The sequence below is a fragment of the Pagrus major genome, chromosome 2, assembly GCF_040436345.1.
Source record: "Pagrus major chromosome 2, Pma_NU_1.0".
NCBI classification, from domain to species: domain Eukaryota; kingdom Metazoa; phylum Chordata; class Actinopteri; order Spariformes; family Sparidae; genus Pagrus; species Pagrus major.
Genome location: NC_133216.1, coordinates 7,302,861 through 7,330,201, shown reverse-complemented (window position 1 = coordinate 7,330,201; position 27,341 = coordinate 7,302,861). Strand labels below are relative to the sequence as shown.

General features: G+C 38.5%; 1 protein-coding gene across 1 annotated transcript; it reads left to right on the top strand.

Moving 5' to 3' along the window:
- The first annotated feature begins 800 nt into the window (after nt 1–800).
- Nucleotides 801–26,609, top strand: LOC141011980 (glutamate receptor ionotropic, kainate 1). Its single transcript, XM_073485351.1, has 16 exons — nt 801–900; nt 11,101–11,268; nt 11,380–11,637; nt 15,964–16,145; nt 16,673–16,726; nt 17,179–17,352; nt 18,555–18,698; nt 22,492–22,599; nt 23,114–23,155; nt 23,472–23,585; nt 23,676–23,879; nt 23,981–24,204; nt 24,604–24,722; nt 24,935–25,152; nt 25,747–25,972; nt 26,320–26,609. The coding sequence occupies exons 1-16, from the start codon at nt 816–818 to the stop codon at nt 26,607–26,609; spliced, it is 2,610 nt and encodes an 869-aa protein (XP_073341452.1). The 5' UTR covers nt 801–815.
- Nucleotides 26,610–27,341: the final 732 nt, after the last annotated feature.

Below are 27,341 nucleotides of genomic sequence, written 5' to 3'. Positions count from 1 at the left end.
TTTGTCCAACCAACAGTCCAAAACCCGAACACTCTTAATTTACTACCAGAAATGACAAGGAAAATCAGCAAATCCTTACACTTAAGAAACTGGAACCAGCAAGTAATTTTCTCTTGATGAACTTAATTAATGGCCTAGCCTTACCTTTGCAACTGTAATTTTAAGTAACGCAAGTTGAATGTGAAAATAGCTGTATGTAGGGAAAGTATGAATAATGGAAGCTGAGATAAAAAAGGCTAATTAAGGGTCAGATTACTAAAATAATGTATACAAAAATACATAATAATATGTATGTATATAATATGTAATTGGATGTAATGTTTTTATATTATCTATAAAACATTAAGCTTCTTCCTCTTAAAATGTGTCTATTGTTGCCACATGGGCACAAATTCTTCTTTTATTTTGAAAGTTGTAACCAGAAATGCCCTTTTCTATGAGTGCAAGCTTGACTGCAGGACCACAGCGCACAGTCCTCCTCCTCAGTTGCAGCCAACAATTCAAGTGTGCACCAGAAGAAAAAAAACATGATAAGAAGGATGTCTGGACAGTGAATATGGGAAGCAAAACCTTACTGGCACATTAAGGATTTTAGAATGGGAAAACTGGAGTTCTTCTGATCAGTGACAGCTGCAAGTGGAGTGTGTGTTTTTTGTTGTTGTTGTCTTTTTCTCATCACAATGTGTGAGGGATGGATGTGGGTCGGATGCCAGTTTATTTTCGTTACGGATACAAGGACTGGCAAGTTATCAGCATGAATTACCGAGGACAGAAAAACTGATATCAATGTTAAATTCGACTCTGGAGGGAGGACCATGGCGAAAAGGAAGGGACTGTTATTTCCACTGCTGTACTTTATGGCAGAGTTTTGGCTCACTTCGCAGCAAGTCCTGAGAATTGGTAAGACTGTCATATTGTTTTTTTCCCCCCATGTCATTCTTATCAACTATTAATGTACAGACTGCTGTTACACACTCATCAGCTTTTTTAATATTTAATCATATAATAGCAATCTTTCTTTGCATACACAAGAAGAAAAAAAAAAAAAGACAGTCACATTAAAATAATTTAATGTAATGATATTGTTAATCTCTTATAATGCCTGAGTAATGCAATGTATGGTTGCTTCTTTACCAAATAAATATCATATTTAATTGAATCCTGCCAGGATAATAAATGCAGAGATTATACATGTGGATGACATGCAAGAACTCTCCATTTATAGCAATTGTGCAATTGTGCTCAGATGATGTAGGTTAAGTTAAAAGGTGCAGGACAACCTTTAACTCCGGCACTACCAACAAAAACGTACAAAAGGAAGTGTTATCTGTTGCTGTGTCACTATAACACTCTTGTTACTTTTTCATGCAATTATATTATCAACACCCTGTAATATTTAGCAGTCAGCTCAGTAGTGAGCTTATATTAAGTTTCACAAGAACAAATGTTTTTATCCTGTGGACACTCTCCATGTTGTGATGTCTGGACAGTGGCCTTAAAAGGTCAATTATTGGATTCTTCTTTCTTTTTTCATGAGGGAGGTATACTGAGGACAAAGTGCTGGGTTGTCCTCATGAAACAACTCTATTGGTTTTCATCAAAATCATGCTAATCCACTTTGGTTGGCTAATGCCAGAGTTATTCTTTCTGTCTGTGTTCCTCCATGTTGACAGCGCAGGTCAGAGGCAGATGAGTGATTAAGTTGGCCTACTGCTGCATGTGACAGCGTTCACTGTTGGCATGAAGATCCTTTGGCACAGATGAATGTGAAATGGATACAGAGCTATATAATAAAGGGTGGGCAGACTCGGTGAGACTTTGTCATATTTGGTTTTTCTTCTACCTAACGAACTCAGAAGTTATTTAGTCTTTGTGCATACGTATGCTGATTGCCAGTGACAACTGTGAATGTGCATCTGAGTCCAAAGTTGTCTGTTAAGCCTTTGAGAGTTGACAAGAACTCCACTTCCAACTTCACTCTGCACTTGTAATTAGACAAACAGAGATCTTGCTCCAACTATCCCCCTTTGATTTCTGATGTAACATTGTAACAATGAGACGGTGTTTGCTAGCAAATTAATGCCGTCGGCTCCTCTCCCATTGCTTATCCACTGTTCCTCTAATGGGTTAGAAGATTGCATCACAAAAGTGACTTTTTTAATTTAGACCTCAGGACTCATTGCTCCGTTCAATGCCCAGGGCGACTCTGAATTTTCCTCTACATCTAAAGACCTTAACAATCAGACTTGTGGCATTGCATAACTTTAAAGGCTAATAGGCCAGCGCCACCTCCCCATTAAGAGTCCCGATCTGTGCTCTATATTGTTAATCTCTCTAAATCATCTATCACTCTCCGAGGCCACCTAATCTTTGTCATTCTCTTCATGACCCCCACACATCATAATCTCTCCCATATGGTGTGTGGCTTGGTTCAATTAACATTTCTCTGTCTTGGCAAGTGTTGGTATCAGATGGTGACTGGCTTCCACTCTTTTCACTGGGGTTGGTAATAATGGTAAATCTTCTCCCACAAGCCCTTAAACAACTAACACTAATCTTCTTTATGCAGAAAGTCTCTTCCCCAAATATGGTACTTAGGCTGCGACCAAATCTCATCATTGGGGAGAGCACAGAAGCAGCAGCTTGTGGCTTGGCCTGCACTCTGTTTTTCTGTTTGTTAAATTCCTGTTTTCTCCTGCTTGCACGCTTTATGTATTAGTGATATCTGATTTGTTTATTTAAGAGTCGACCCATATGATGTGAAAGGTGTGACTAGCTACTATCGGCCGGAGAAACATCATTTGATGTAATAATCATCTCGTTGTTTAATAGTCTTATGTTCAGCAGTTCTCGAAATTAAGTGGATTTAAAACAGATTATAATCCTGATTTTTATTCTTTCGGTCTAAATATTTTGGTGTTGGGTCGCAAGCAGCTATCTTATAAACAGAGAAACCTCAGTGCTCCACATCAAACGAAGATAGTAGACTGGTTAGGACCTCCTCATTCATTCACAGTCTGGCACGGGCCCAGCTTGGAGTGGTGCTGGTGGTGTTGTTGAGGTGGGGGTGGGGGGTCTCACTGGGAACTGGCCCAGGATGGGGAGAGGAGCGAAAGCAAAACACTACGTCATTGTGTTCCTCTGCCCTAAAAGACTCCCCTTCATGTGATAATTGCACAGAATCACAGAATCACAGGTTACAATCAGGATCTAAATATCCGTTTCTCAACATTAACCTCTGAATTTTGGTTTCCGGATTAAAATAAGGTCCAGCCGGCTTCTTAAACCTGATCTTATTTTTCTTGCTCTCTGCACTGAAGGGAGGAACAGAAGTCTATAAAAAGCACGGCCTAAGGGTTTATCAGCATTTGCCTGCAGCACAAGCAGAATGTTTTGTTTTTTGTGACCTCCTAGCATGCATCACCCCATAGCATTGTCTGGCCTATTAAGGATGAGATGGAAGCTCAGTGATCCTGAAAATTATAATAGAAAGTAATTAATGCTAGCCATAGCAATACTTTTCATTCCTCCTTTCTTTATAAATTGCATTAATCATAAAGCCCTGACAGAAAATAGTGAACTTATTAGTTATTAGTTAATTTATTTTTATTTTATCAGAATTTTTATTTATTTTTGAGGGGTGATTATGGATGATTACATTATTGAGCCTTCATTCACAATAAAGTGTCCCATAAGACACGTTTGTCTAGTGATTACTGCACTTTATAGTTTTAGCTGCACCTCTAAGCTCAAACTTGTAATTACTGAAGTATAAATGTCTCAGACAGCTCCGGCTTTTTTGTCCATTTGTTCATTTGCTTACTAATAGCCTCTTGACATATAGTGCACTGATCCATGTGTCAAACAGAAAGTGTGGAGTCTTATTCCCTATTTTATCAGCATCAGTATTGAAAACAAATCCAATTTACAGAAGAAGTGCAGAATAGAAAGATGCTCTGAGCTTTGATCTCATGACCCATTTTTGGAGTAACACTAAAAAAAGCGACCAGACAGCGCTGCTTAAAGGCTTGTGTTCAGGCAGGGTTGATTACAGGACACAGCGCCATGTCGCAAAAGCCATACGCGATACATTTTTCATCAAAGATATCATTTTATTTACAATATTCTAACCTTATTTTACTATAAAATCAATAGAGGCATGTGACTCAAATAAGTGAGGTGATGAAGATTCTGAAAGATTGGTTTCTTTTTTATTGTTACTTTTCATTAGACCAATATATATATATATATATATATATATATATATATATATATATATATATATATATATATATATACACACATAAAGCGGTAGATGAGATGTGTGCAACCATTACATCGTTTTTTCAACCAGAGGCCACTGACAACTACGTAAAATATAAAAATAAATATGAAAATGTATCGTTATTGGCTTCATTTAACTCAAATTTTGGTATTAGCATTAGCTTGGCACCAACGTGAAACAATGATTGTGCTATGATAGCTGTCGTGAAGGTTTTCCACCAGCAATATTGCATTGAGCTGTGATCAAAGCTGGTTGAATTCTTGGTATCGTAGAAAATTCCACGATTTTAACGGAAGCCGCTCAATTAAAAAAATGACTGCCTGAAAGGCTGAGGAAATCATTAAATGCCGCTCTGGACATCAATGTTAACTCAATCTCATTGGACCAGAGTTGTTGTAGCCTGGGGTAAAAAACAAACTTAATTATTTCTCTGGTGATAGGCGCGTAGTGTTTTGTGAGATCTTTTAATTGAAAATGCATGCAGAGACATGCATTTCAAACACATGAATATATAAGCTAATTTGAAAACAATTTTCCAAAAATTAAGTGGAGTATGGCTGCTGTTTCACTCCGGGGGCAGAATGTATAAACAATGTGTATACACAAAAACCATGCCTAATGCTTTCCCACACATAAACTCATATTTATAAAGGAAGAATCTGCGCTGAGAAAATGTCACCTCACGCATACTTTAGACAAAGTGAACACACATTTTTAAAATATAGCTGCAGGTGAGATGATGAGGTGGACATGAAATATAAGGGGGAGGGAAGTAGCCTCAGAGTAAAACACTGTTAGTTTAGGATGTTGATCAAATTCACTCAGAGGCACATTTATAAACCGATTCTGAAATTATTTTTGAGAGATGAACTTTATCATTCTTGTATAACATTGGAGCAATAACTTCCTTTGTAAGTCTGTTTCTATATGAGCTCTATAGACTAACTGTTGATCATCCTTCTGACTGAGATAGTACCGCGATGACGGTTTGCAGGTTAATGTACGGGGGCTACAAATAGCAAAAGCCGTGCATAAGAGTTCTGATGCTGATGAAACACAATTGTTTATTTTGCACTTTTTCTTATTTGCAGTTCTTATCATTGACAGGTCTAATATGAGCGATATGAAAACGGATTTAAGAGTGCTAATATTGATGGAGAACTGTGGGAGTGGAAATGAAGCTTGTGCACGTTTCCACCTTAACTGAGATTTATAAAACTGAATCAGGCGTAGACCAGCTTTATAAATCTGACATAAAGAGTGCATATACATATTTCTGTCTTTGTGTGTACACGCAGTTTAAGCAGTAAAGCTTTATGCATGTGGCCTCAAACATCTGGATGGTTGATGGGGGTCATGAGTGTGATAATAAGATGAGTGATTACAGCTGAGCTTTAGTACTCTATATGCTATTTTAGTACTCTACAATAACCAAGCTAACAGATGGATCAGTCACTTCTTGTACAGTTTATAACCACCTCAGGTATATTAATAATGTATGTTGTCTAAAGACATTTTAAACAAAGAGCTGAGCTACTTGAAACAGTAAAATTATTTTCCAGTGATGTTTTGCTGATGAGGACCAGCACTGATTGTATGGACCAGCGTTCATCAGGCTGAACTGCAGACAAACTGCCGTCACACTGAACCCCCCCAGGTTGCTTTTTGAAAATCAAGAAACTCATTATACTTTGAACAGAAACTTGAGATCTTGTCTCAGGTGGAAATGAGACGAGAGAAATGCATTTTCACTGTGGGATGAGCCTCTCCGACAAGCTTCAAAGAGAAATGAATAAGTGAAAAATCCAATAAAATGGATAAATTTGTGTTTTGCTAACAACAAAAGTTCTGCGTGTAAATAGATAATAAAGCAAATTTATTTTAAAATACAAAACCTTCCAACCAAGAGCATGTCTGTTTGTACAAAGTGGCCTACCGAGACATGAGCGGATGCTGCTACTGTCTGTTCTTATTTATTTCTTGAGCTTTAAGACTTTAAGACTGTAGGACTGCCACTGAGGCTATTTCTCACTGGAAGACGCAGTAAATGAAATAAGATTAGACTGTAATGTCATGTTGATATATCATTTAAAGCAACAATAAATGCTACATACATAAGACACCTTTTTTTTCCCTTTTAGGGCATCTGAAATGGTGCTTTTGTCATTACTCACTGTTTGCTGCATGCAGCAGTACATGTTTTGGCAGCATTTTGAGCAGTGTAATGGATGCATGTTATTATGCGCGTGATTAGAGGTCAGCTGCAAAAATGCAAATCTGAAAATCTAAATAGCAGCAGCTATTTTTGCCTTTTACACAAAATGGACCATCATTTTTCGTGACCCTGTTTAAGTATGAGGAAAACAAAATCACTGATTGGAAACGATGCTGTGATGCTGCCACTTGGATTATTTTAAATTATAAATAGGGCCCATGACACTGGCTGCAGCCTCTGCACTTGAAGCAAGCAAACATCACGACCAGCTGGTGAAAACTCATGTTGATTTCCCCTTTTATATTGAAAACACCTTGAAGGGGGAAAAAAAATCACATCAAAGGCCCTGAGATGGATGCATTTTCTTGGCAAATTTGGAAGAATAATATTGTATTTTTGGCACACAAATTTCATATTCTAGAGGATAGAATTAAGAACTTTAACAGGTCCCAGCAGCTGCTCACTGAAGCTTGGTAACCATAATTAGGATTGGCACTTTCAAGCATGCTCTTAGTGACCAGGGAGTGCAGACAAGGCTCTCTCAGTTTGGGGTTTGAGGCTATGCTACACCAAAGAAAAAGGTCATTCACAATCAAGGTCTCGGGGGGAGCTTTTTAAAGGCCCTTTCTCCTTCCAAATCAATCACAATTTCACAGGCAATTCTTCAAAGACTGTTAGAGAGTGCAATGACCTATTGCCATCTGTAGCCTCAGTGTTGAAGCGAGGTCATTTGCAAACCACTGCAGAATTGAAATGGCATGTTTATGATTTCTATTCAGGCTTAATGTATCTATTGATTATGATGTTTGAAAATGGCAGAGCATTCAAAATACATTTAGTCTGCATTTGTTTGAAGGAACGATAAAGTGTATGTGGCGAAACCTGAAAACAATTTATTTCACGTGTGTTTAGGAATAAAGAATGTGACTTACTGTTCAGAACTGGCCTTGTTTCTGTCTGCACTTGTGAATATTAATGGGGTGAGAACAAACATTTAACCCTGAATGTATTATTTCAGAAATCCTATCACTGAACGCCCAGATGTTTTACATGATTTACATTTGCTCGGGTGAAGTCGACGTGCAGGGGCATTTTCAGCAGGGATAAGGACACTGAATCTCACACGAGCCTGCCCGCATTATATGTAGGTGGTGACAATCCTGTTTTTTTCTAGGCTTAATCCTAATGTTTTTTCATGTTGCTCTTTATGTAACCAAAATGTAAAACATTGCATGTAGCGCTTGTGCCTGGCTGGAGTAATATATATCCATACTGCTGCCATGGCATGCTAGCCCCGCCATCCTTCTGGAGCAGCGTGATGGATTAAGAGTTGGATGGTTTTCAGAATGATCTTCTCAAGTCTGAAACAACCCCCCTCCCTGTGGCCCTGGCACATACAATGGGCTGACAAGCGATTGTGTTTAAAAGAGAAATGTATCTTGAAATTATATTTTGACAGTTTTGGTCTCATTGATAAGTGATTATCAATGCATCTTAATGCATTTTTTCATGCGTCGAGCCGAGTGAAAAATATTTATTTCACAGGTGAATTTTTTTTTTTTTTCAGGGGAAAAAAGGAGATTTTTTTCTGGAAATTTTTTTTTTTTTCTGGAAAAAAAATTATTTTTCAGGAAAAAAAAAAAATTTCAGGAAAAAAAAATTTCAGGAAAAAAAAAATTTTTTTCAGGGGAAAAAATTTTTTTCAGGGAAAAAAATTCAGGAAGAAAAAAAATTTTTCAGGAAGAAAAAAAAATTTTTTCAGGAAAAAAATAATTTGCTGATGGATGCATGGATTTTCACTGTCCTCACCGTTTCATTTTCTTGCCAGAAATATGCACTTTCTCCATCTTCCTCTCAGCTGTGGCCGTGATTCACTATTCACTGTCGATACTCATTGATGAGAAGAGCTGATAATACCCAGAATTCCACCCGTGACACTAAAGGCAGCTTTAGCGTCATGTTTGACATATTCCTCGTTAAAAGAAACATGACAGTCATGTTACATAACTTGTTAATATATAATAGATGCATGTTGTGTTTGGAGTGCAGAGAGAAATGAAAACTCCCCTGAACAAACATGGATGCTTTTCATCTTATTTAGGAAATGAGTAGTGGTGCACTTCTGCCTCTTGTGGTCAAAATGAGTATTACAGAAAGAAAAAATTGAGTCTTAGCTCAACACAAAAAATTTCACCCATGAAAAAAAATGTTTTCGCTTGGCTCAACACACAAAAAAAGAAAAAAATTCACCCATGAAAAATGTTTTTTTCACTCGGCTCGACACGCAAAAGCAAAATATTTCACCTATGAAAAAAAAATTTCTCATTCGGCTTGACACATGAAAAAAAATAAAAAAATTCACTTGGCTCAACACATTACAAAAAAAAATTTCACCCGTGAAAAATGTTTTTTTCACTCGGCTCGACACACGAAAAAAAAAAATTCACCCATGAAAAAAAAGTTTTCACTCGGCTCAACACATGAAAAAAAAATTGGAACTCAGAAAAAAGAGCATCAGAAAAAAAAAGGCCTCCCTTGCCCCTCAGGGCTTCTGTAGATCCACAATTAAAATAAAGATAAATCTACTTCCAATTTCTTTGCTCAAGCTCAGTCCTCCTTTTACCAAACGCTGAAGAAGTAGCTCAGCTTAGAAAGTGAACACGACGCACATGTTTATGTCTGGTATGTTTCCACGAGGAACATACAGAATGGTTTTACAAAGTGCAATGAATCTAAAAATCTATTTTACTATATTCTAAAAAAAGGCAGCAGAGAGTTAGTTAGTTTGACATATTTGTGTGTATTATGTTAGTCATTCTAAAATTAATAATATTAATAAAAGTTGGTACTTTTTAGATTACGGTTTGGGGCCTTTTCAACACTGTGAGTCCCCAATAGTCAACGAAAATACTGTATAATTGAGGTAGTTTGATAATCTATTAATGGCTAGAACTTATTAAGCAAACATGTAGAACATCGCTGGAAATGTTACCTTGCGCTCTGGGAAACTGTGGTATTCAGGCGTTTTAAAAACTGACTGCGGATGAACTGATCATGAAAGTTATTATTAGTTGCAGGCCATAATTTAACAGAGTTGAGTCCAATACAATCCAATTTCAGTATCAGGTGTTGATACTGACGTCATCAATCCACGTACTGATCGAGAATCCATTGTCTGATTGATTGTCAGTTTCCAGTCGCACTCTTTGAAACGTTCTGTATAGAAATCTACTTACTCGTAGCTGAAAACTCATTGCTGTGAATTTAATTTGTTCCACGTTTTGTCACAGCAACTTAACCTACAGTGCAAATACATTGGTTTGGAATGCATTTAAATTTAATGCATTTTTCTATGTTTTTTGCTCTTTTGATAAGAGGTGCTGTGTGATTTGATACAGCCTAATGTCTTATGTTACTCTCAGGTGGAAGTTGGTACTTAAAATAATTACAGCAGAGACAGACATGATGAGGAAATCCTTTTTGCACGATTGATTTTGTTTTAATAAATGAAAAATGTTAAGTCCTACAATATATAATATGGAGTTTCTAAATGCAAAGAGTGGACGATGTTAATCCACCACAGCCTCTGAGTGTCCCTTGTCCTCCAGTGCAATATGACGGGACAATGAAGCAGCTGCTCTGTAAACATAGTGACACCTCAGAGGTTAGTTTTCACTGTGGTTTTTATGGCTCTTTAAAAGCTGCTGAGATTTTTATATGCTGTCGTTTACACTTGAATCAATGTTGAATTAGAAAAGAATGAGCAACAAATATTCCAATAAAAATGCTCTTTGGTCGTATCAAGTCCCAGAAAAGCACTTCATAGGACTTCACAGATGTTGATACGGGATGAATGAAACCTTCGCGACTTCTATTACAGAACTGGTTTCATAAACATCCCAGTGGCAGAAAAGTCAGCCCAAAATAAAGAAAGCAACTCATCAGCCTGAAAGAAAACATGAAGAGGAGAGTGTTTTGGCAGACTGAGCAGAAACACTTAGCTTTTAACCTTCTTACAGTAAATTACATTATGTTTTGGGACTTGACTATGTGATACTACAAATCACAAGCTGGTGGGTGAATTGAATATTGATGGAATTATGACTGTGTGATAGGGAGAATGGGTGCAACTGTTACAAAGGAAAGCAAAAAGATGGTACGGGATGCTTTTAAATGTCTGTACAGCTGTGACGGTTAATCAATCGAAAGAAAATGAATCATCAACTTTGATAATCGATAATCGTTTTAGCTATATAAATGTCAAGCATTTGCTGGTTCAAGCATCTTAAATGAAAGAATCTGCTGAATATGTCTTCCTAACCAAATTATCCCACTTTGCTATTGTGTCAGCTTGTGAAATTGAAGCTATGTCAATGGGATCAAGTCAGTAAGCTTTTCTTTGAATGAGATTAAATCCCATCATCTCATCCAGGTCACTTTAGTAGCATTATGTGATAGAAGTGCAGAGCAAATTGGGCCAAGTTATGCAACTGTCAATTCAGTCGTGGTAACCTTCGAATAAAAGAAATAAAATGTTATAATGGGGGTGAAAAACATATTAGTAATTCTCTCACCTCTTCTGTTTCTTCTCTTCCTGCAGGGGGCATCTTCGAGACTCTTGAGAATGAGCCCATCAGTGTTGAGGAACTGGCCTTTAAATTTGCTGTAACCAACATAAACAGGAACCGGACCTTAATGCCAAACACCACATTGACCTACGACATCCAGAGAATAAACCTATTTGACAGTTTTGAGGCCTCAAGAAGAGGTAAGGATGATCTCATTTCATTCTGAGAGCTTTTTGTGTTGAAGAATCAATAAAAGAGAAACAAGTGTCATATGTCATGTTCTCTCTCCATTTTGTGTCTCATCACTTCAGCCTGTGACCAGTTGGCTCTGGGTGTCGGGGCCGTATTTGGCCCGTCTCACAGCTCATCTGTCAGCGCGGTGCAGTCTATTTGTAACGCCCTGGAAGTCCCTCACATCCAGACACGCTGGAAACACCCGTCAGTGGACAACAAAGACAGCTTCTACATTAACCTCTATCCTGAATACACCTCTATAAGCCGAGCCGTGCTGGACATAGTGCAGTTCTACAAGTGGAAGACTGTCACTGTTGTCTACGAGGACGCAACCGGTGAGTCAAGATGACATTAGAGGACAGGAGACATATGGTGTTCATCCCAGAGGGAAAATTAATTATCAAAGCAGCAGTTAAGCATAAAAATACATCAGCAGCGGCACATCTCAGCAGTGATTCAAACACACAAACTCTAGTGTCAAATGATATCATATATATTTATAAAGTCTGTGTGGTTACTGCACAATACTGCAGTTTGTGTTTGAGATTGATTGATTGATTATCGACCATTTATTGGATTTGGTATCCAGCATTTTTGTGATTATCAGTGTTTTGTTTTTTTTGTTGTTGTTTTTTGTCATATTGCTGATACAATAAATTGGTTTAAAAATGAGCTACTTTGTCTCTGGTAATAAAGTATTATAATTTGAATGCGCAAAGAATCTAGTAACTAAAGTTATCAAATAAATGTTGTGCAGAAAAAAGTACAATATTTGCCTCCATAATGTAGTGCAGTGGAAGTATAAAGTAGCAGAAAATGGAAATACCTCTAAATTGATTTGAAGTACAGTACTTGAGCAAACTATACTTAGTTGCATTCATCACTGGTTATTCTAACTTTCGTAACTAAGATTCTAATTTTTACTGCAAATGTTTATCCGTTCCAAATATTGGGTATTGGTCTATAAAACATCTCTGTTGACCAAATGCAGGAAGGACCTCAAGTGTTGAGATGTAATGTGGAAGTTGTAGTTGTTACATTCAAACAAAATAATGATCATTTTAGTCTAGGTTATGATAACAAGAAACCCAAATTTTACAAACCAGTCTTGCTCATTTATCTTAATCCAATAACAAATAGATTATCATAAAGATGGGAAAATAACCCGCAATGGGACCGCACATTGTCAAGTTAAGGCTAGTGGAAAAAGAGGCCAGCGTGGAACAAGGACGAGACTTTGGCAATGTTGAAGTTTTGAAGTGTTTCAAAATGCTCCTGCACGGCTTCAAAGCAGACAAAATTTCTGTGCAAACCAGTCCCGGAAAGTTATCGACCTTCAGTTGGCAATGATGAATCTTCCTTGAAATCCCATTTGGTGTTTCTTTTTTGTTTGTTTTTATGGTGATGTTGATTATAGCTGTGGTAGAATTAAAACAGTTAACATAATAGGGATAATTGATTCATCATTTAAGCTTATCATCAAGCAAAAAAAGCCATTAAAGTCTGTTTCCCATCTTTCAAATTTAAGGACTTTCCACTTTTGTGTATTAAATCCTTGTAAACTGAATGTCTCTGTGCGTTGGACCATGGCTCAGACAAAACAAGTGGTTCTGGGAAATTGTAAAAGGCATTTTTCTCTTTTCTCCACACAACTCTGCACATGAATGACGACTGCAGCCCATCACAACTATCTCAGCCCACCTATAACCACACTGTTTGTCACTAAGCACCAAGCAAAGGATGGTTATTAGATAATATGTTTAAAATCACGTCCCAAGCACAAACGAGCCCATTTTGCACTTATTTGGGGCGCCAACATTAGTTACCGTGCGTAACTCCGCATAGGCCTAATTTAAACGTTTTATTTTGAAAGCGGAAGTGTAGGTATACTAGCATGCTCGGAATGATGTCGCTTGACGAATTTAATGCACTGCAGTTCCTAATTTTGTCCGCTAGAGGGCAGTGAACACTCGTGTTTTTTCATTGAAAAAATAAATAAGTTAAGACTTGAGTACACAGATTTTAGCATTGAGCTCGCAAGAAACTACAGGTAGGAACATGACACAGATAGTCAAAATACGACTGTACATTAGATCAGTGAGCACACAACATGTCACAACTAACAGTAAGTTGTCATGGATTCATCTGGGGAAAAAATACGTTTGTAACATTAAATAAATTGATATCTTTGAGTGTGGAGGTGGTGACTGACCTGAGTGAATTAAAAAATTAGCCGTCCAGTGAAAAGTCGCCATCTGGTGGTCACAAAGAGGAACCGCAATAAACAAATTCGTCAAGCTAGCATCAGTGAAGACATAATAGCTTATGCTAGCACTTCTGTCAAACAAACTAAAGCAGCCAGAAACGAACAAAGAGAAATGTTCTTTAGATTGCAACACCACATTAACGTTTAGTTAATGTAACTAATGGTGCGAGTAAGGCTGGACCGTCAAGGGCGGACAGAGTATTTAATCGTGTGTGTTCACTGCCCTCTTGTGGTCACACTGAAGAACTGCAGCATTAAATTGGTCAATTCACGTTAATGTAGATTTAAAAGCAGGCTCACTTCCGGTGAACACTTTCAAAATAGAGCGAAGTAATCAAAATAGAACTAACCGAACTTATTTCGAAATAATTGTGATGATAAAAACCTTGAACGTTGTTTACCAGACGGACATTAGAAATACAGAGCAAACGAGCCTGCTAGCAACTTCACTAGTTAGTTCGTAGGCCTACTCGGACGGTTTTAAAACCAAGGGCTTCTTTCTAAAGCTATAGTTTGGGTTATTAATAGTGCATCGCATAATAATCTGAATTTCCACGCTTAAACACATGTCGAGTAAGAATAATGATAATGCCCGTGTGGCTAATGGAGGAAAAAGCTAACTCACTTTAGTGAGCTTCAACTGGATTCAAACAGGCTACAGTCTGTCTGTCCTTACTGATCAACTGATTTCTTCAAATTTCTTAAAATGGTAACATTTAGTTTACCAATGTGGTGTTTTGTGAGTAGCCTAAGGAACAGATTACCTCCATACAGTAAGTTACGAGTAGTGTTAGCCAAGTAAACGAGGCGACATTATATTGTATAATCCATAGAGTGAGCAATTAAAATCATGTGTTCGCTGCCCTCTAGTGGCCACGCTGAAGAACTGCAGCGCTTGCATGCGAACTTCCGGTAAACACTTTCAAAATACAGTGAGTGTTGTTGTCACAGTTAGACACTCAACTCTCCTGCCTCCCATATTATAGCTGCTAAACTCCTTTTGTCAACTGCTGTCTTAGAGTTTTTTTATACCAAGCAAACATTTAAAATAACAGTTCCAGTCCTTAAAGATTTTCATTGTTAAGCTAACATTATGTAACATTATGCATTACGGAATAAATGTAAACTTCCAAGCCAAAAAGAAACATGTTGGTGAGTAAGAAAATTATTTTACTGGTGGGGTTTAACCAAGGACGCCTGTCATCATTGATGAGCCTGGTCATTAACAGCATGTTTGCTAAAAAAAAATGTTGTTTTTTTCCAAATTCCTTAAAATGTAATTTTGAGTGTAGCTAAAGTTATGTGAATGATGACCTAGCCTACTTGAAATAGAAGTAAGCTTAGCTAAATCAACAGCGTTCTCTGCCCTCTTGTGAAGAACTGCAGCGCTGAATTAGTGAATTATTATTTCACTGGTTGGGTTAAATGCAGGACACTGCACACCAGTGGAAACACTATTTATACGCACTAACAGGCTGCAGTCTGCCTCTCATCATTAATAAACCCAGTGTCAACAGTAAAGTCCTTCCAGTGTTTTCAGACTCCTAATAAAATCCTTAATTTTCAATTTCAAAAAACATTTAATTGTTTCTTTACGTCTGTGTGCAAAAAGGGTGAGCAGATTAGACTCAACATTTAATTGTCTGATGGATACTGACAGGAGCATTGAAAGCTGCAGCTTTTTATATAAACTTAATGCAAGCAGAATAAGATAACTTGATAAAGACCCTAATACTCATTTTGAAGTATATTTGTCTGAAAGTAAATTTCACTCTGGATGCAGATGAAGAACGCCATTGTAAGGCTCTCTTGTTATATCACAGTCTCCATTTAGATGTTTCTTTGACAAATACGCTTTTCAATTATGAGTGGGGGGAGAATATTGAAGGATACAGGCAATCCAAAGATGGAGAACATTTCGGCTCTATAGCCTCAGCACTTATTGACAGGAATTAGACTTGTGTTCAGCATTTTTACATAGCAGTGGAAATAAATTGCTTTGTTTTCTTGTATATCAGATGATTAATTTCAAGACTGAAACAAGAAATTGTCCTTTTCTCTACCAAGAAAAAAACATTATTGTTTTTGCCAGACTGAATGGAAATATTGAACAATCAGATGATAGATACACAAAACCTCCTCCTAATATGTTATTACAGTAGTGAAATGTCGACACAGTCACTGGATGTTAGAGGACTTTTGGCTTTTAGAAAAGTCACCTACACTTTGTAATAAGACCAGTATATGTTGAGACCAGATCTTAGAGACCAAAACAGAACTGATTATCTTTTAATTACGCAGTCTACATCAGAAATAAACTTTTTATTTGGAATACTTTGAACATCTGGAGGTTTGTTGTTTGTGATTGTTGAGTCTTCTTGTCTTTTAATTGAAGGACTGATTCGTTTGCAAGAGTTGATCAAAGCTCCGTCCAGATACAGCATTAAAATCAAGATCCGCCAGCTGCCAACAGGAAGTAAAGATGCTCGCCCTCTGTTGAAAGAGATGAAGAAGGGGAAGGAGTTCTATGTCATCTTTGACTGCTCTTACCAAACGTCAGCTGACGTTCTCAAGCAGGTGAATAAAACAAATGTCTCCCAGCCTGAAGTCTACACTAGTCAGAGATGATTGTCCTCAGTGTTTAGTTCATAACTCACCTAAAATGTAACATTCTGTGAGAAATCCAATTTGAATTCTGCAGTGGAGAATAGTGTCTGTGTTATTATGTTTCTGTGTTGCTTTTGGTTTAATACTCACTATGTGCAAGATTAGTCAAATTCTATCCCCTTCAGAAATCCTATGTTCACTTCCAAATCCAAGCGGAGCCTATTTTCGAGCCAGACGAACACATTCAGAAGCAAAAAGCTGCACAGAAGATTAATTGGAAACATTACGTTAACATGAGCAAATTGTGACATATACTCACTTGGTTACTTCTTTATGCAAACAATACAAAATGAGGTAATTCAGAAAATAGATGGAATGTGTAGTTTCCCTGTGTGTAGATACGGTTGGATGGCGTTCGGAAAAGAAAAGAGTATTTATCCTGGCTGCAGCAAAACACTTTGAGTTACTAACACTCCCCCAACTCTCATCCTATTTAGATCTTGTCCATGGGAATGATGACTGAATATTACCACTTCTTCTTCACCACACTGGTAAGAAAACTTATCACACCACATTTATGACATTTCTACATCTAAAGAACTCATTAAGGTTGTTTTTATATGCTTCGATTCTTAAGGTTTGTCTTTGAAACTTGATTGAAAAACCTGATGGATATGTTTCGTTTGGTAGAATGCCACCTAATTACACACTGTTCCATTGTCTTAATTAAGTGTCCTTTTATCCTACGCAAGCTTCAGTGTGTGTATTCACCTCGAGATTCTGTTATGCAAAGATTATGCAGATGAACTCAAACATCTGTGGTTTGTTTTATAATAAGATTGCTGGATGTTTTTCAGTGCCCTTGGCATAATTCCATGGTATTACACTGTATATCGTTCCACTGTTTTGATCAAGTGTCCCTTTACCCTTGCTGAGTAAGTCAAGTCTACTTTAAGTAGAATCACATTAATTCTGCGCTGATGATGTTGTCGCACTTCGACAGGACCTGTTCGCCCTCGACCTTGAGCCGTACCGCTACAGTGGGGTCAACATGACGGGCTTCAGGCTGCTCAACATAGACAGTCCTCAGGTGGCCTCTGTGGTGGAGAGGTGGGCCATGGAGCGACTGCAGGCTCCATCCAAGGCTGAGACTGGAATGATGGAGGGGATGATGACAGTGAGTTTACCTTCGTCATGTTAGAGGTCTACCAAGTGCTAGAGCTGTGTTTCTCAGTAAGCATATCCATGTTTAAGACATAATATGTAAAATTTTAAAAAAAACTCGATCTTTGTTATATATTTTGTTGAGTTGTGTATTTACATTATTCTAAACATTTCCAACAATGTTCAAAACCCAGAGTTTATTTGGTCGCTTGTCGCTACAACTTCAGAGTCAGAGAGTGAGGAAGGAAGCTGGCGTACCTGACTAAACATAGCCTGAATAAAACTCCTGTGAACACATCTGCCTGAGTCACGTCAGGTAGATTTTCATCAGTAATGAAATCAGCTGTTTAACGATGAGGACAACAACTCCACTCCATAACTCCACACTATTTACGTCTTTTGTTATGTTTTGATTGAGACACCGCTGGCAGAAATGAAATTCTTTAATGGTATTGTAATTGTTTACATACTATCAGGGACATACTTAACAGGTCAAAGTCCATTAATTCTATATAAAGCTAAATCATAGATAGGAAATTAATAGAGTCTGTGAGCTCATCAGTAGAAGAGTTGTCAGCTGTTTGTCATCAGTTCGTTTGTCATTAGCCAAGTTAACTTCCACACTTTGTTTCCTATTGATTTGGTTTTGTATTTGTTGAGTCGTTAAAGCTTCACAGTTTTTTTCTCCTTTTTCTGAAAGCTTGACGATGTAAACATTATTTCCCAAACTTGTCACAATCAGAGGGAGAAGTAGGTCAAACTGAACTCAAATGTAACATTTTATTTACATATTGCTAACTTTGCCTGTCAAATTTGGCCAAAGACTACACTTTGATGTCACATAAGGCCACTCTAGAAATCCGGACATAATCACTGAGAGATTATATGTAAATGTATCAACATGTAGCGTATTTTGGGAAGCTGTGCAAGACAGCTACACAGAGTTAATCGGAGCCCCTCATTGCCTACACTTGAGTCTGACTACGGCCTTGTTGCTTTCTGATTGTGTGTACAATCAGAAGGTACTTTGAATAAAATTGCTCCGTGTGGCTGCCTGTTTGATTGGCCTCCACATAGTTTGCAAAGTAGCACTGGGTGTGCTTTTAGGAACCATGTGGTGCTGTGCGTGTACGTCAACAGTCCTGATGTGATAAGTACACGATGTGATTTGTGATCCCCGCTGATGGATGATGACGGCCCGTGTTTCTCTTTCAGACTGAAGCAGCTCTGATGTACGACGCCGTCTACATGGTGGCTGCTGCCTCGCAACGCGCCTCCCAGATCACTGTCAGCTCCCTTCAGTGCCACAGACACAAACCCTGGCGCTTTGGATCACGCTTCATGAACATGCTCAAAGACGTGAGTTTGGTTTATGGATGTGCGGCAGCCGCCCCTCTTCCTCCCTCCCGCCCTCCATCCATCCGTTTCACAGCCTGCTGCCTCGATATCATTTCCTCGGGTGCAGGAGCAGAAACAATAGAGTTACGAGATCAGATGTGATGAACGAGCAACATGTGTGTGACAATTATATTTACACCAATTTCTCTCAGGAGACAGGGATTGACGTCATGTGCTGCATGTTGGAGGTGTCTTAGAATAATGGGCTGTCAGCTGGCGACTGAAGAGGTTTCCATTGAGAGCTGCAGCTTTTTATATGAACATTTAATGCAAACAGAATAAGACAATTAAAGAACTTAATAGTCGATTTAAAATATATTTGTCGATATATTTAAATTTCACTCCGGATCCTCATTGTTTGAAGGATGTGCAGTGAGGATCTTAGGTAATTAAAAATGAAAAAAGGATGACATTCTGCCTGAACTATTGATCTGACAGCAGACCGAACAGGAAAACAATGAGACAGATGCACATTTAAAAACAAACACTGACAGTTTGGCAAACACGCAGTCCGTTCAGTGGAAATGATCCCTGTTTAATTGTCGAGGCAGACTTTCTCAGCTCCTCTAAGATACATTCATTTGAATTCAGCAGTCTCTCGTTATGTTGCAGTCAGTAATTAGACGATCCTTTGACAAATGAGTTTTTCATTTACAAGTGGGGACAGAATATTGAAGGATACAGGCAATACAGAGAGCCCAGAGAGCAGAGTGAATAAATGAAGAACATTTCAGCTCGAGAGCCTCAGCACTTGTTGTCTGGAATTAGACTTGTGATCAGCGTTTCTACATGAACACACTGAGGTATAAAATATGAGCTTCTTGTCCATTGGTGATTACAGCTTGTTCTGCGTTCTGTCTTCTACTAGATAAACATGACGCCCCCCTAACCCTGCGCAAGCATTGTTTTATTACATAAAATGAATTGCATTGATTTAAAAGGACCAAACTGGTGGTTTATTTCCACATTTCAGCCCATTTACTACAAATCACATCTGCTATACGCCACCAGTCAATATTTTCCAAAGCTTACCATATAGTTTTTCTTTCAGCCGTCAGTGTAAAAGCTCACAAAAAGCAATAAGGCAGGGAACAGAAAAAAATGGCCAGTATGTACACTGTGGAGGCTGATTTGATGTATTAGGGGGCAGGTGTGTGGGCAGGTGGAGAAAGGCGGGAAGAGCTGAGCACCTCTTTCTGTTACAGTCTGTTTGACAGGTGTGAACGATTTGCATTCACATAATAACAATGTAACTTTGACAACGATTAAATCAGAAAAGATGTTCACTGTGATCCTGTAGGACTGTATTTAATAACTGTTATCTGAAATGGCCTTCAGGAAGACACTGTGTCTGGGAGTGCTGCTCTGTAGGTCAGCCAGTACTCTGCTCTGGTGGGGGAGCGAGGGCAGGAATCAATGCTGTGCGACATGTTCAATACTAAAAGTTAAGCAGACAAAGTTTCATTAGGAACTCCCAACTCAAGAACATCATGTTCAGCTTTGTGCACTTGGATTATTTTCCAAAATGTATCAGTGCACATACAGAGGAGGTTTGTTAGTTAGGGTGGTGTTTCAGGGCCTGAGGGAGGAGTCGATAAAGCAGATCTCACTGTGATGCTGATACTCTGTCCAGTATGTTGATGGATGTTCAGTGTGGTTTCAGTGGTGTGTTAAAATCTCACTCTTATCCTTTTTATCATCTGGATACTCCAATCCAAGGAGATCCATGTCATCACTACATGTACAGTAATGACACCAGCACATGGTTGAGACAGAGGCACTTTTGATTGGTGAGGATTTGAAAAGAGACTTAATGACAGAAATAAATCTGGACTTAGGGGTCAAGCAGGATCCACAGATGTGTGCAATACAACTGTGTGAAGCAGTCTAATGAAAGAGCAACTTCACCAAATGATACTCTGTCAACGTCTATACATGCGAAAGATCTTTACGTCCGAAACTGATGTCAGAAGCTTTACGATGATTGTAACGTTGCTCAAGTTTAATCTTCAATCAGTCGGTAGAATCATTTTCACTTACAAGCTGACTGATGTAAGTTTCTGTTTAAAGGCTGTAAGAACAAGATGATGAAACACAGAGGCTCAGCGTGTTTGGCATCTCTTAATACACCTGTAATTCATTTCTGACAAAAAGTCCCCAGAAGGCTTTTATACATGCAGAGAGTTTGAGTATGATTCGTGGTGGTTTTGGAGCTTTAGTGGTGTCTGTGCCCCGACATGTCTTTTATAAATAAACAAGTCACAGAGCTCCTCTCCCATTTATTTCCCAAATGTATCTGGCTGTTATTTTCAAGTTGTTTTCACAGGAAAAACCGAACAGCTATGTCCTTTTTCAAACATAGTAACAGTTTATTACTTGTGTTCTTACTCACTCTAATCAACAGGCCTTGTTGTAATGATTTTCATTAAGAACTACTGTACTGTCTTTCAGAAAGCACAGACCAACTGCCTTGTGTTTGTGCAGAAGGAATACACTGTTCTCAACAAGTTGTGTATAGATTATCACAAGTAACCCAGTTCTTCATTGATTTGTAAATGAGGAAGCAGCAACATGCTTTTCTTTCCACAGCTGAGGCCTTTTCATCAATGTGAGTAGATTATTTTTCTTTTAGGACAGATGCAGTGTTGTGGAAGCTACTTTGTAATCAAAACAATATTCATTTGAAAGTACAAGAAATTTCAGCTTTGGTTTTGTACATTACGTCCACCAGTCAAACATCTGCCTTCTGAAAACAGGTGGGAGTGTTGCACCAAGCAGGATCACTCAGTTAGCCAGGTAACTCAATAATCAATACTCACAAATTCAGAGTCAAAACATTACAAACTATTTTTCAGAGCTGAGCCGACAATCCAGCTTTCCTGTCATGTATTTTCTTAAGTATGGCAGCGGTGATTCTTCCTCAGCCTGAGTTTCGGGAGGTTTATCCATGAGGATGCTGTCGCTGTGTGAGCCACCCTGTTGCTCATGCACTACACAAAGGTCAAGTGTATGGTGGTTGCTGCATGATTAATGCATTGCATGGGCATGCTGGGTCTGGTCTAAAATGATTATTATTATCTATAGGTAAGATGGATGCAACAGTCTAAAGTAGGAATGCAGTTTGCTCCAGTCTCCACATTTCTAAGGTTTGACGTGTGAATACATTGTGTTGTGGACTGCCCCTTTAATTGTATTTTCAGTACTATTTGATAAGCAGCTAGAAACATTTGAAATCATGAAATGCCATGGGCCTAATGTTGGCACATTTACAGTCTATGTATTGATTTGTAGATATGCCATCTGCCCATAACAAAACTGGCTTCTGAGCTTCATCTGTCAGCACAGAATTGAGATGCAGCTCATTTCTCTGAGCCCTCTGTAATAGAGATTTAACCTGACTGGTATTCAGCTGTGCTCACTTCATTATCAACTGCATTCAAATATCTCTGAGCTCCTCTGCCCACCCGCTGCTCCCTGCTCAGACTGAGGCTATGCCTGCCTGCTCCGTTTACATCACTGTCCACCATGTTCAGTCACTTAATATTTCCGTTGAGGATCCAACTGATGTAAAAATGCCCATTAAGATGCAGTTAGCCTTTGTGAGTGTTCTCTGCTTAATGTAGCCCTCATCAATTATTAATTTTTTAAAGATTTGTTTTCATTTTCCAGGCTTCTGCTTGACTTTGCATTTATGTATATGACAATGAAGACTGAGGCATTCATTGGTTTTGTTTCTGCCCTTTCTTTGCCACAGGCACAATGGAACGGCTTGACGGGACAAATAATTATAAACAAGACAGACGGCCTGCGCAAAGAATTTGATTTAGATGTCATCAGCCTAAAGGAAGATGGCTTGGAGAAGGTGAACTATCTGACCCGTGTCTATACTGTCAGTACAGGCTGTTATTGTTGATATTCAAGACATTCGAGCTGAACAGAGTAGAAAAAAATATATAGACAAAAAGGCCACTGCTGTACACTGTAACCTATTTTTTTCCCTAAAGTTACAGAATGATGACTTGCTCGTAAAACAATATACAGTATCTGGAAATCTAATGTCATGATTTTGCCTCTAACTGTTTTCAAACAGCTCCTTGCTCATGTTGCTCATGTTGACAATGCTGCTCTCCATTTTGTCATTAACAGGCCTGTTATCTGTTAATGAAAGATCTCTTTACTGCAAAGAAGTTAAACTTTATTTAAAACAATTAGAAGTTAAGAATGAAATTAAGATGAAGCAAGAGCTGTAACCAGAGGGGTTATCTTTTCACATTTGTCTTGAAGCCAACATTCATCATCATTGTTTATGTTTTGTTTTTTTTCTTTAAGTTCAGGGCTTCGTGATTAAAATGTTCTCTCTTTATTATTTCTGCAAGACAATCGCGGGCAACAACCGCCTGAATAAAGTGTGGAAAAAGGTCTGTGCTTTAGCTGCCCTGGCAGACTAAAGGATATATATTACTAGTTTACTCTACCTGCTGCCCTTTGTGACGTTTCCCCTTAAAAGAAATAAGTTTTAGGTACTGGTGGGAATAAATGTTCAGCATTTCTGTACTGGACCTTTTTTCCCTCCCCAACATCTCTGGTTCTTCTTCCATTGTAATTTGTATGCCTCCTGGTACGTGTTTCTTTTCCCTTCTTTGTTTTAATTGATCATGTGAAGTTGACTCACTCTACTTTGGATCTTTGATGTCCAGTCAGTGTGGTTATTTGGATTTTCTTTTTTTTTTACAGATTGGCGTGTGGAACTCCCAAACAGGCCTTAATTTAACAGAAAACAACAAGGACTCATCTACAAATGTGACTGACTCAATGGCCAACAGGACCCTCATTGTCACAACTATTCTGGTATGAATAGAAGTAAAATCCCTGTTAGGCAGCATTTAATCAGGAATGTCTTAATAAAACTAAGGAATTCTATGATGTGCCTTGTTCCAGGAAAATCCTTACGTCATGTATAAGAAATCTGATAAGCCGCTGTATGGAAATGATCGCTTTGAGGGCTACTGCTTGGACCTGCTCAAAGAGCTCTCCAACATTTTGGGCTTCTCATATGAGGTAAAACTGGTGTCTGATGGCAAATATGGAGCTCAGAATGACAAGGGGGAGTGGAACGGCATGGTGCGAGAACTCATTGACCACGTGAGTACCAATCCATATTATAAAAGAGAGAATATCCAAGGAATCAGCAGTATCGTCTATCTTAACCTGTGACTCTGCTCGATGTTTTTATTCTGTACTAGGTGGCTGACCTCGCTGTGGCCCCTCTCACTATCACCTATGTGAGGGAGAAGGTCATAGATTTCTCCAAGCCTTTTATGACATTGGGCATCAGCATCCTCTACCACAAACCCAACGGCACCAATCCAGGAGTATTCTCCTTCCTCAACCCACTGTCTCCTGATATCTGGATGTATGTGCTGCTGGCATGCCTTGGTGTCAGCTGTGTGCTGTTTGTTATTGCCAGGTAAACTGCCACTTGATTTGGTCTGTAACAGTTACAAGTTGTGCAGAAAACACACTTGACAAGCTTTACTAAATAGGTCGCTTAGCAGCACGAATCCAGCACAAACTATTAAACTTGTTTCCTGGTTTAGGTTGAGCAGAGTCACACATGGTTGGTTGCACTTAATGCAATAAGATCAAATACAAATCTCACTTTGGTTGAACTTTTTAACTTCCTGCATACAATACGCCATTTGGATTTATGAATAGGCGTCCATTCAGTTTAGCCACAACAATGTCATATAGCTTCACTGCATACTACTGCAGTAACTGACAACAGTAATGTTTCTGTGTCTTATCTTGTTATCATCATGTCATTGTTTACATTATTAATTGTGACTGTTTAATTCTTCACCCTTAGGTTCACTCCCTATGAGTGGTACAATCCTCACCCCTGCAATCCAGACTCAGATGTGGTTGAAAACAACTTCACTCTAATAAATAGTGTTTGGTTTGGAGTTGGAGCACTTATGCAGCAAGGTACTGCAATTATAATGGTATAACATTTGTGTGCTGTTTTCATACTTGGCATGAAATGTCATACCTGAAGTTCCCCTTTGGTAGAGCACCTGGTGTGGAAAAAACAAACTAGTCACTCTCAGTGTTGTTTTTTGTTACACACTTTAGTCGTCATTGTTTCATGACTTATTGTTTCTAGAATTCATGACGTACCTTGTGTTGTTATCTTACAGGATCTGAACTGATGCCTAAGGCCCTCTCCACAAGGATAGTTGGTGGAATATGGTGGTTCTTTACCTTGATCATAATCTCCTCATATACTGCCAACTTGGCTGCCTTCCTCACTGTGGAGAGAATGGACTCGCCAATCGACTCTGCAGACGACTTGGCCAAACAAACCAAAATAGAGTATGGTGCTGTAAGAGACGGCTCTACCATGACTTTTTTTAAGGTAACCTTCTTTCCACTGTATGATACATGGGAAAGTTAACAGTACACCAGTGAAGGAAGGGATGCAAACAAGAACACCACTTTTGATTTTTATTAGCATGACAAGTTTACCCCAGAGCCATCAGTCCCCAGTCATTTTAGTAATATGGCATGTACTGTCTGATGGGTTGGCAGAAAATGGAGTTGGCAAAACAGGTTAAGCGTCAAAAGTTAGTATCTCAGAAACTTCCTCATAAAGTCAGCTTTACAAAAAAAACTGGGGGCAATTTTTCCATTAAGATTAGGATTTATTTTTATGCCTGGAGCACAGCAACACGTTTATCTGAATGTACAGAGAAAATGGAATGAACTTGGGCAGACTTGTACACACTTCACATCCCATCTCCTGACATGCATCAGGATGATTGCTCCAGTCAGCAGATCTTGAAATGCTGTTTCTTTTGAGATATTACAAACAAGCATCAGCCGTCTTATCAAACACAAACAACCATGTATCGACATTATCTGCTTTGTGTAGAACTCAGTGTTGTTTTTCTGTGTTGACCATCCACATACAATGTTTTAAACTTCATAAATCTCCTTTCTGATTCAACAGAAATCTAAGATCTCGACTTATGAGAAAATGTGGGCATTCATGAGCAGCAGGAAAAACACGGCTTTGGTTAAAAACAACCGGGAGGGGATCCAGAGGGTTCTTACCACAGACTACGCTCTTCTGATGGAGTCAACCAGCATCGAGTACATCAGCCAGCGTAACTGCAACCTCACACAGATTGGTGGCTTGATAGATTCAAAGGGCTATGGAGTGGGAACCCCAATTGGTAAGAGAGATGAGTGACACACAGTAATTAGGGGTGGTCATCTGACAATTTTAGATCGTGATCCTCTACTTCTGTTTCCAAACTTCACATAAGCTGATTGGCTAGCAAACCACGCTAAGTGAAAATACCAATAGAGTGATGTAGCCAACTAAATGGCTATGCTTATTGGACTAATTAAGTGGCTCTTCATTGGTTACGTACTGTACTCAATGCAACATGAATTATAGCTAACAGCATGGCGTATTAGGAACTTAATTTTAATGGTGTAAATGGAGAAATTCATAGGTTGTATCACTGGTGCTTTCAGTAATGATGGTTTTTATCCTGCTGCTGTTTCCCTGCTGTAGGCTCCCCTTACAGAGACAAGGTCACCATTGCCATCTTGCAGCTTCAGGAGGAAGGGAAGCTGCACATGATGAAGGAGAAATGGTGGAGAGGGAATGGCTGCCCAGAGGAGGACAGCAAAGAGGCCAGTGCTCTGGGTGTGGAGAACATAGGGGGAATTTTTATTGTGCTGGCAGCCGGACTTGTCCTCTCAGTTTTTGTAGCAATTGGAGAGTTTATTTACAAATCAAGGAAGAACCTGGACATTGAGGAGGTGAGTGTTGGACAGTGCGAATGGCACAACAAGTATTAGCACACTAAGGGACTTGATCATTCAAAGACTGTTATGAACCCTCTACACATTAGCGTTGTCATTGTTGTCTTCAGAGGACTACAGTAATCACTGGGCCAACAAAAATTTGAAGTCTGAATGTGTTGAACTGCATTGTTACAATCAAAACAGAAAAACTTTTTATGGCAGAGTTTAGTGTTTTCCGTAGTCTTGATTAGAGCACATGAACATTTTAGTCCTAATTGGAAGAATACATTTGAACCCCTTTTTATGATGACGTATGCTTGTTAACTTCTGACATCATGACACTTGACCATCTTGGCCTTGCTGTTTTTTGCAAAAAACTGTAACATTGTAAACTTGTTTTGTGTGAAAACAAATGTCATTGTCACGCCATGATATTGTTGGTAAGTGGTATCTTTTGAGGCATGTTTGCTAGTTTTATTTTAACAACTGCAGTAAGTTTGAGAGTATTCTGTTATAAAATGTTTGCATTTTTCATATTTATAGCGCACACTTTGACATAACAACACTACTTCTTACCACTTTTGTATGTACTCTTGTATTTAAAAAAAAAAAAATGGTTGTTTCCAATTTGTTTATGAATGAGTGCTCCCTCAAGATTTTATTCAAGTTGCTTGACACTCAGGCCATCAGTTGCTCACGGTGTACACTTTTCTTTTCTTTTCTTTTCTTTTGCCTTTTGTATCATATGAAGTTCATAAACATGCATGTATAAGTTTCGTCATGTTG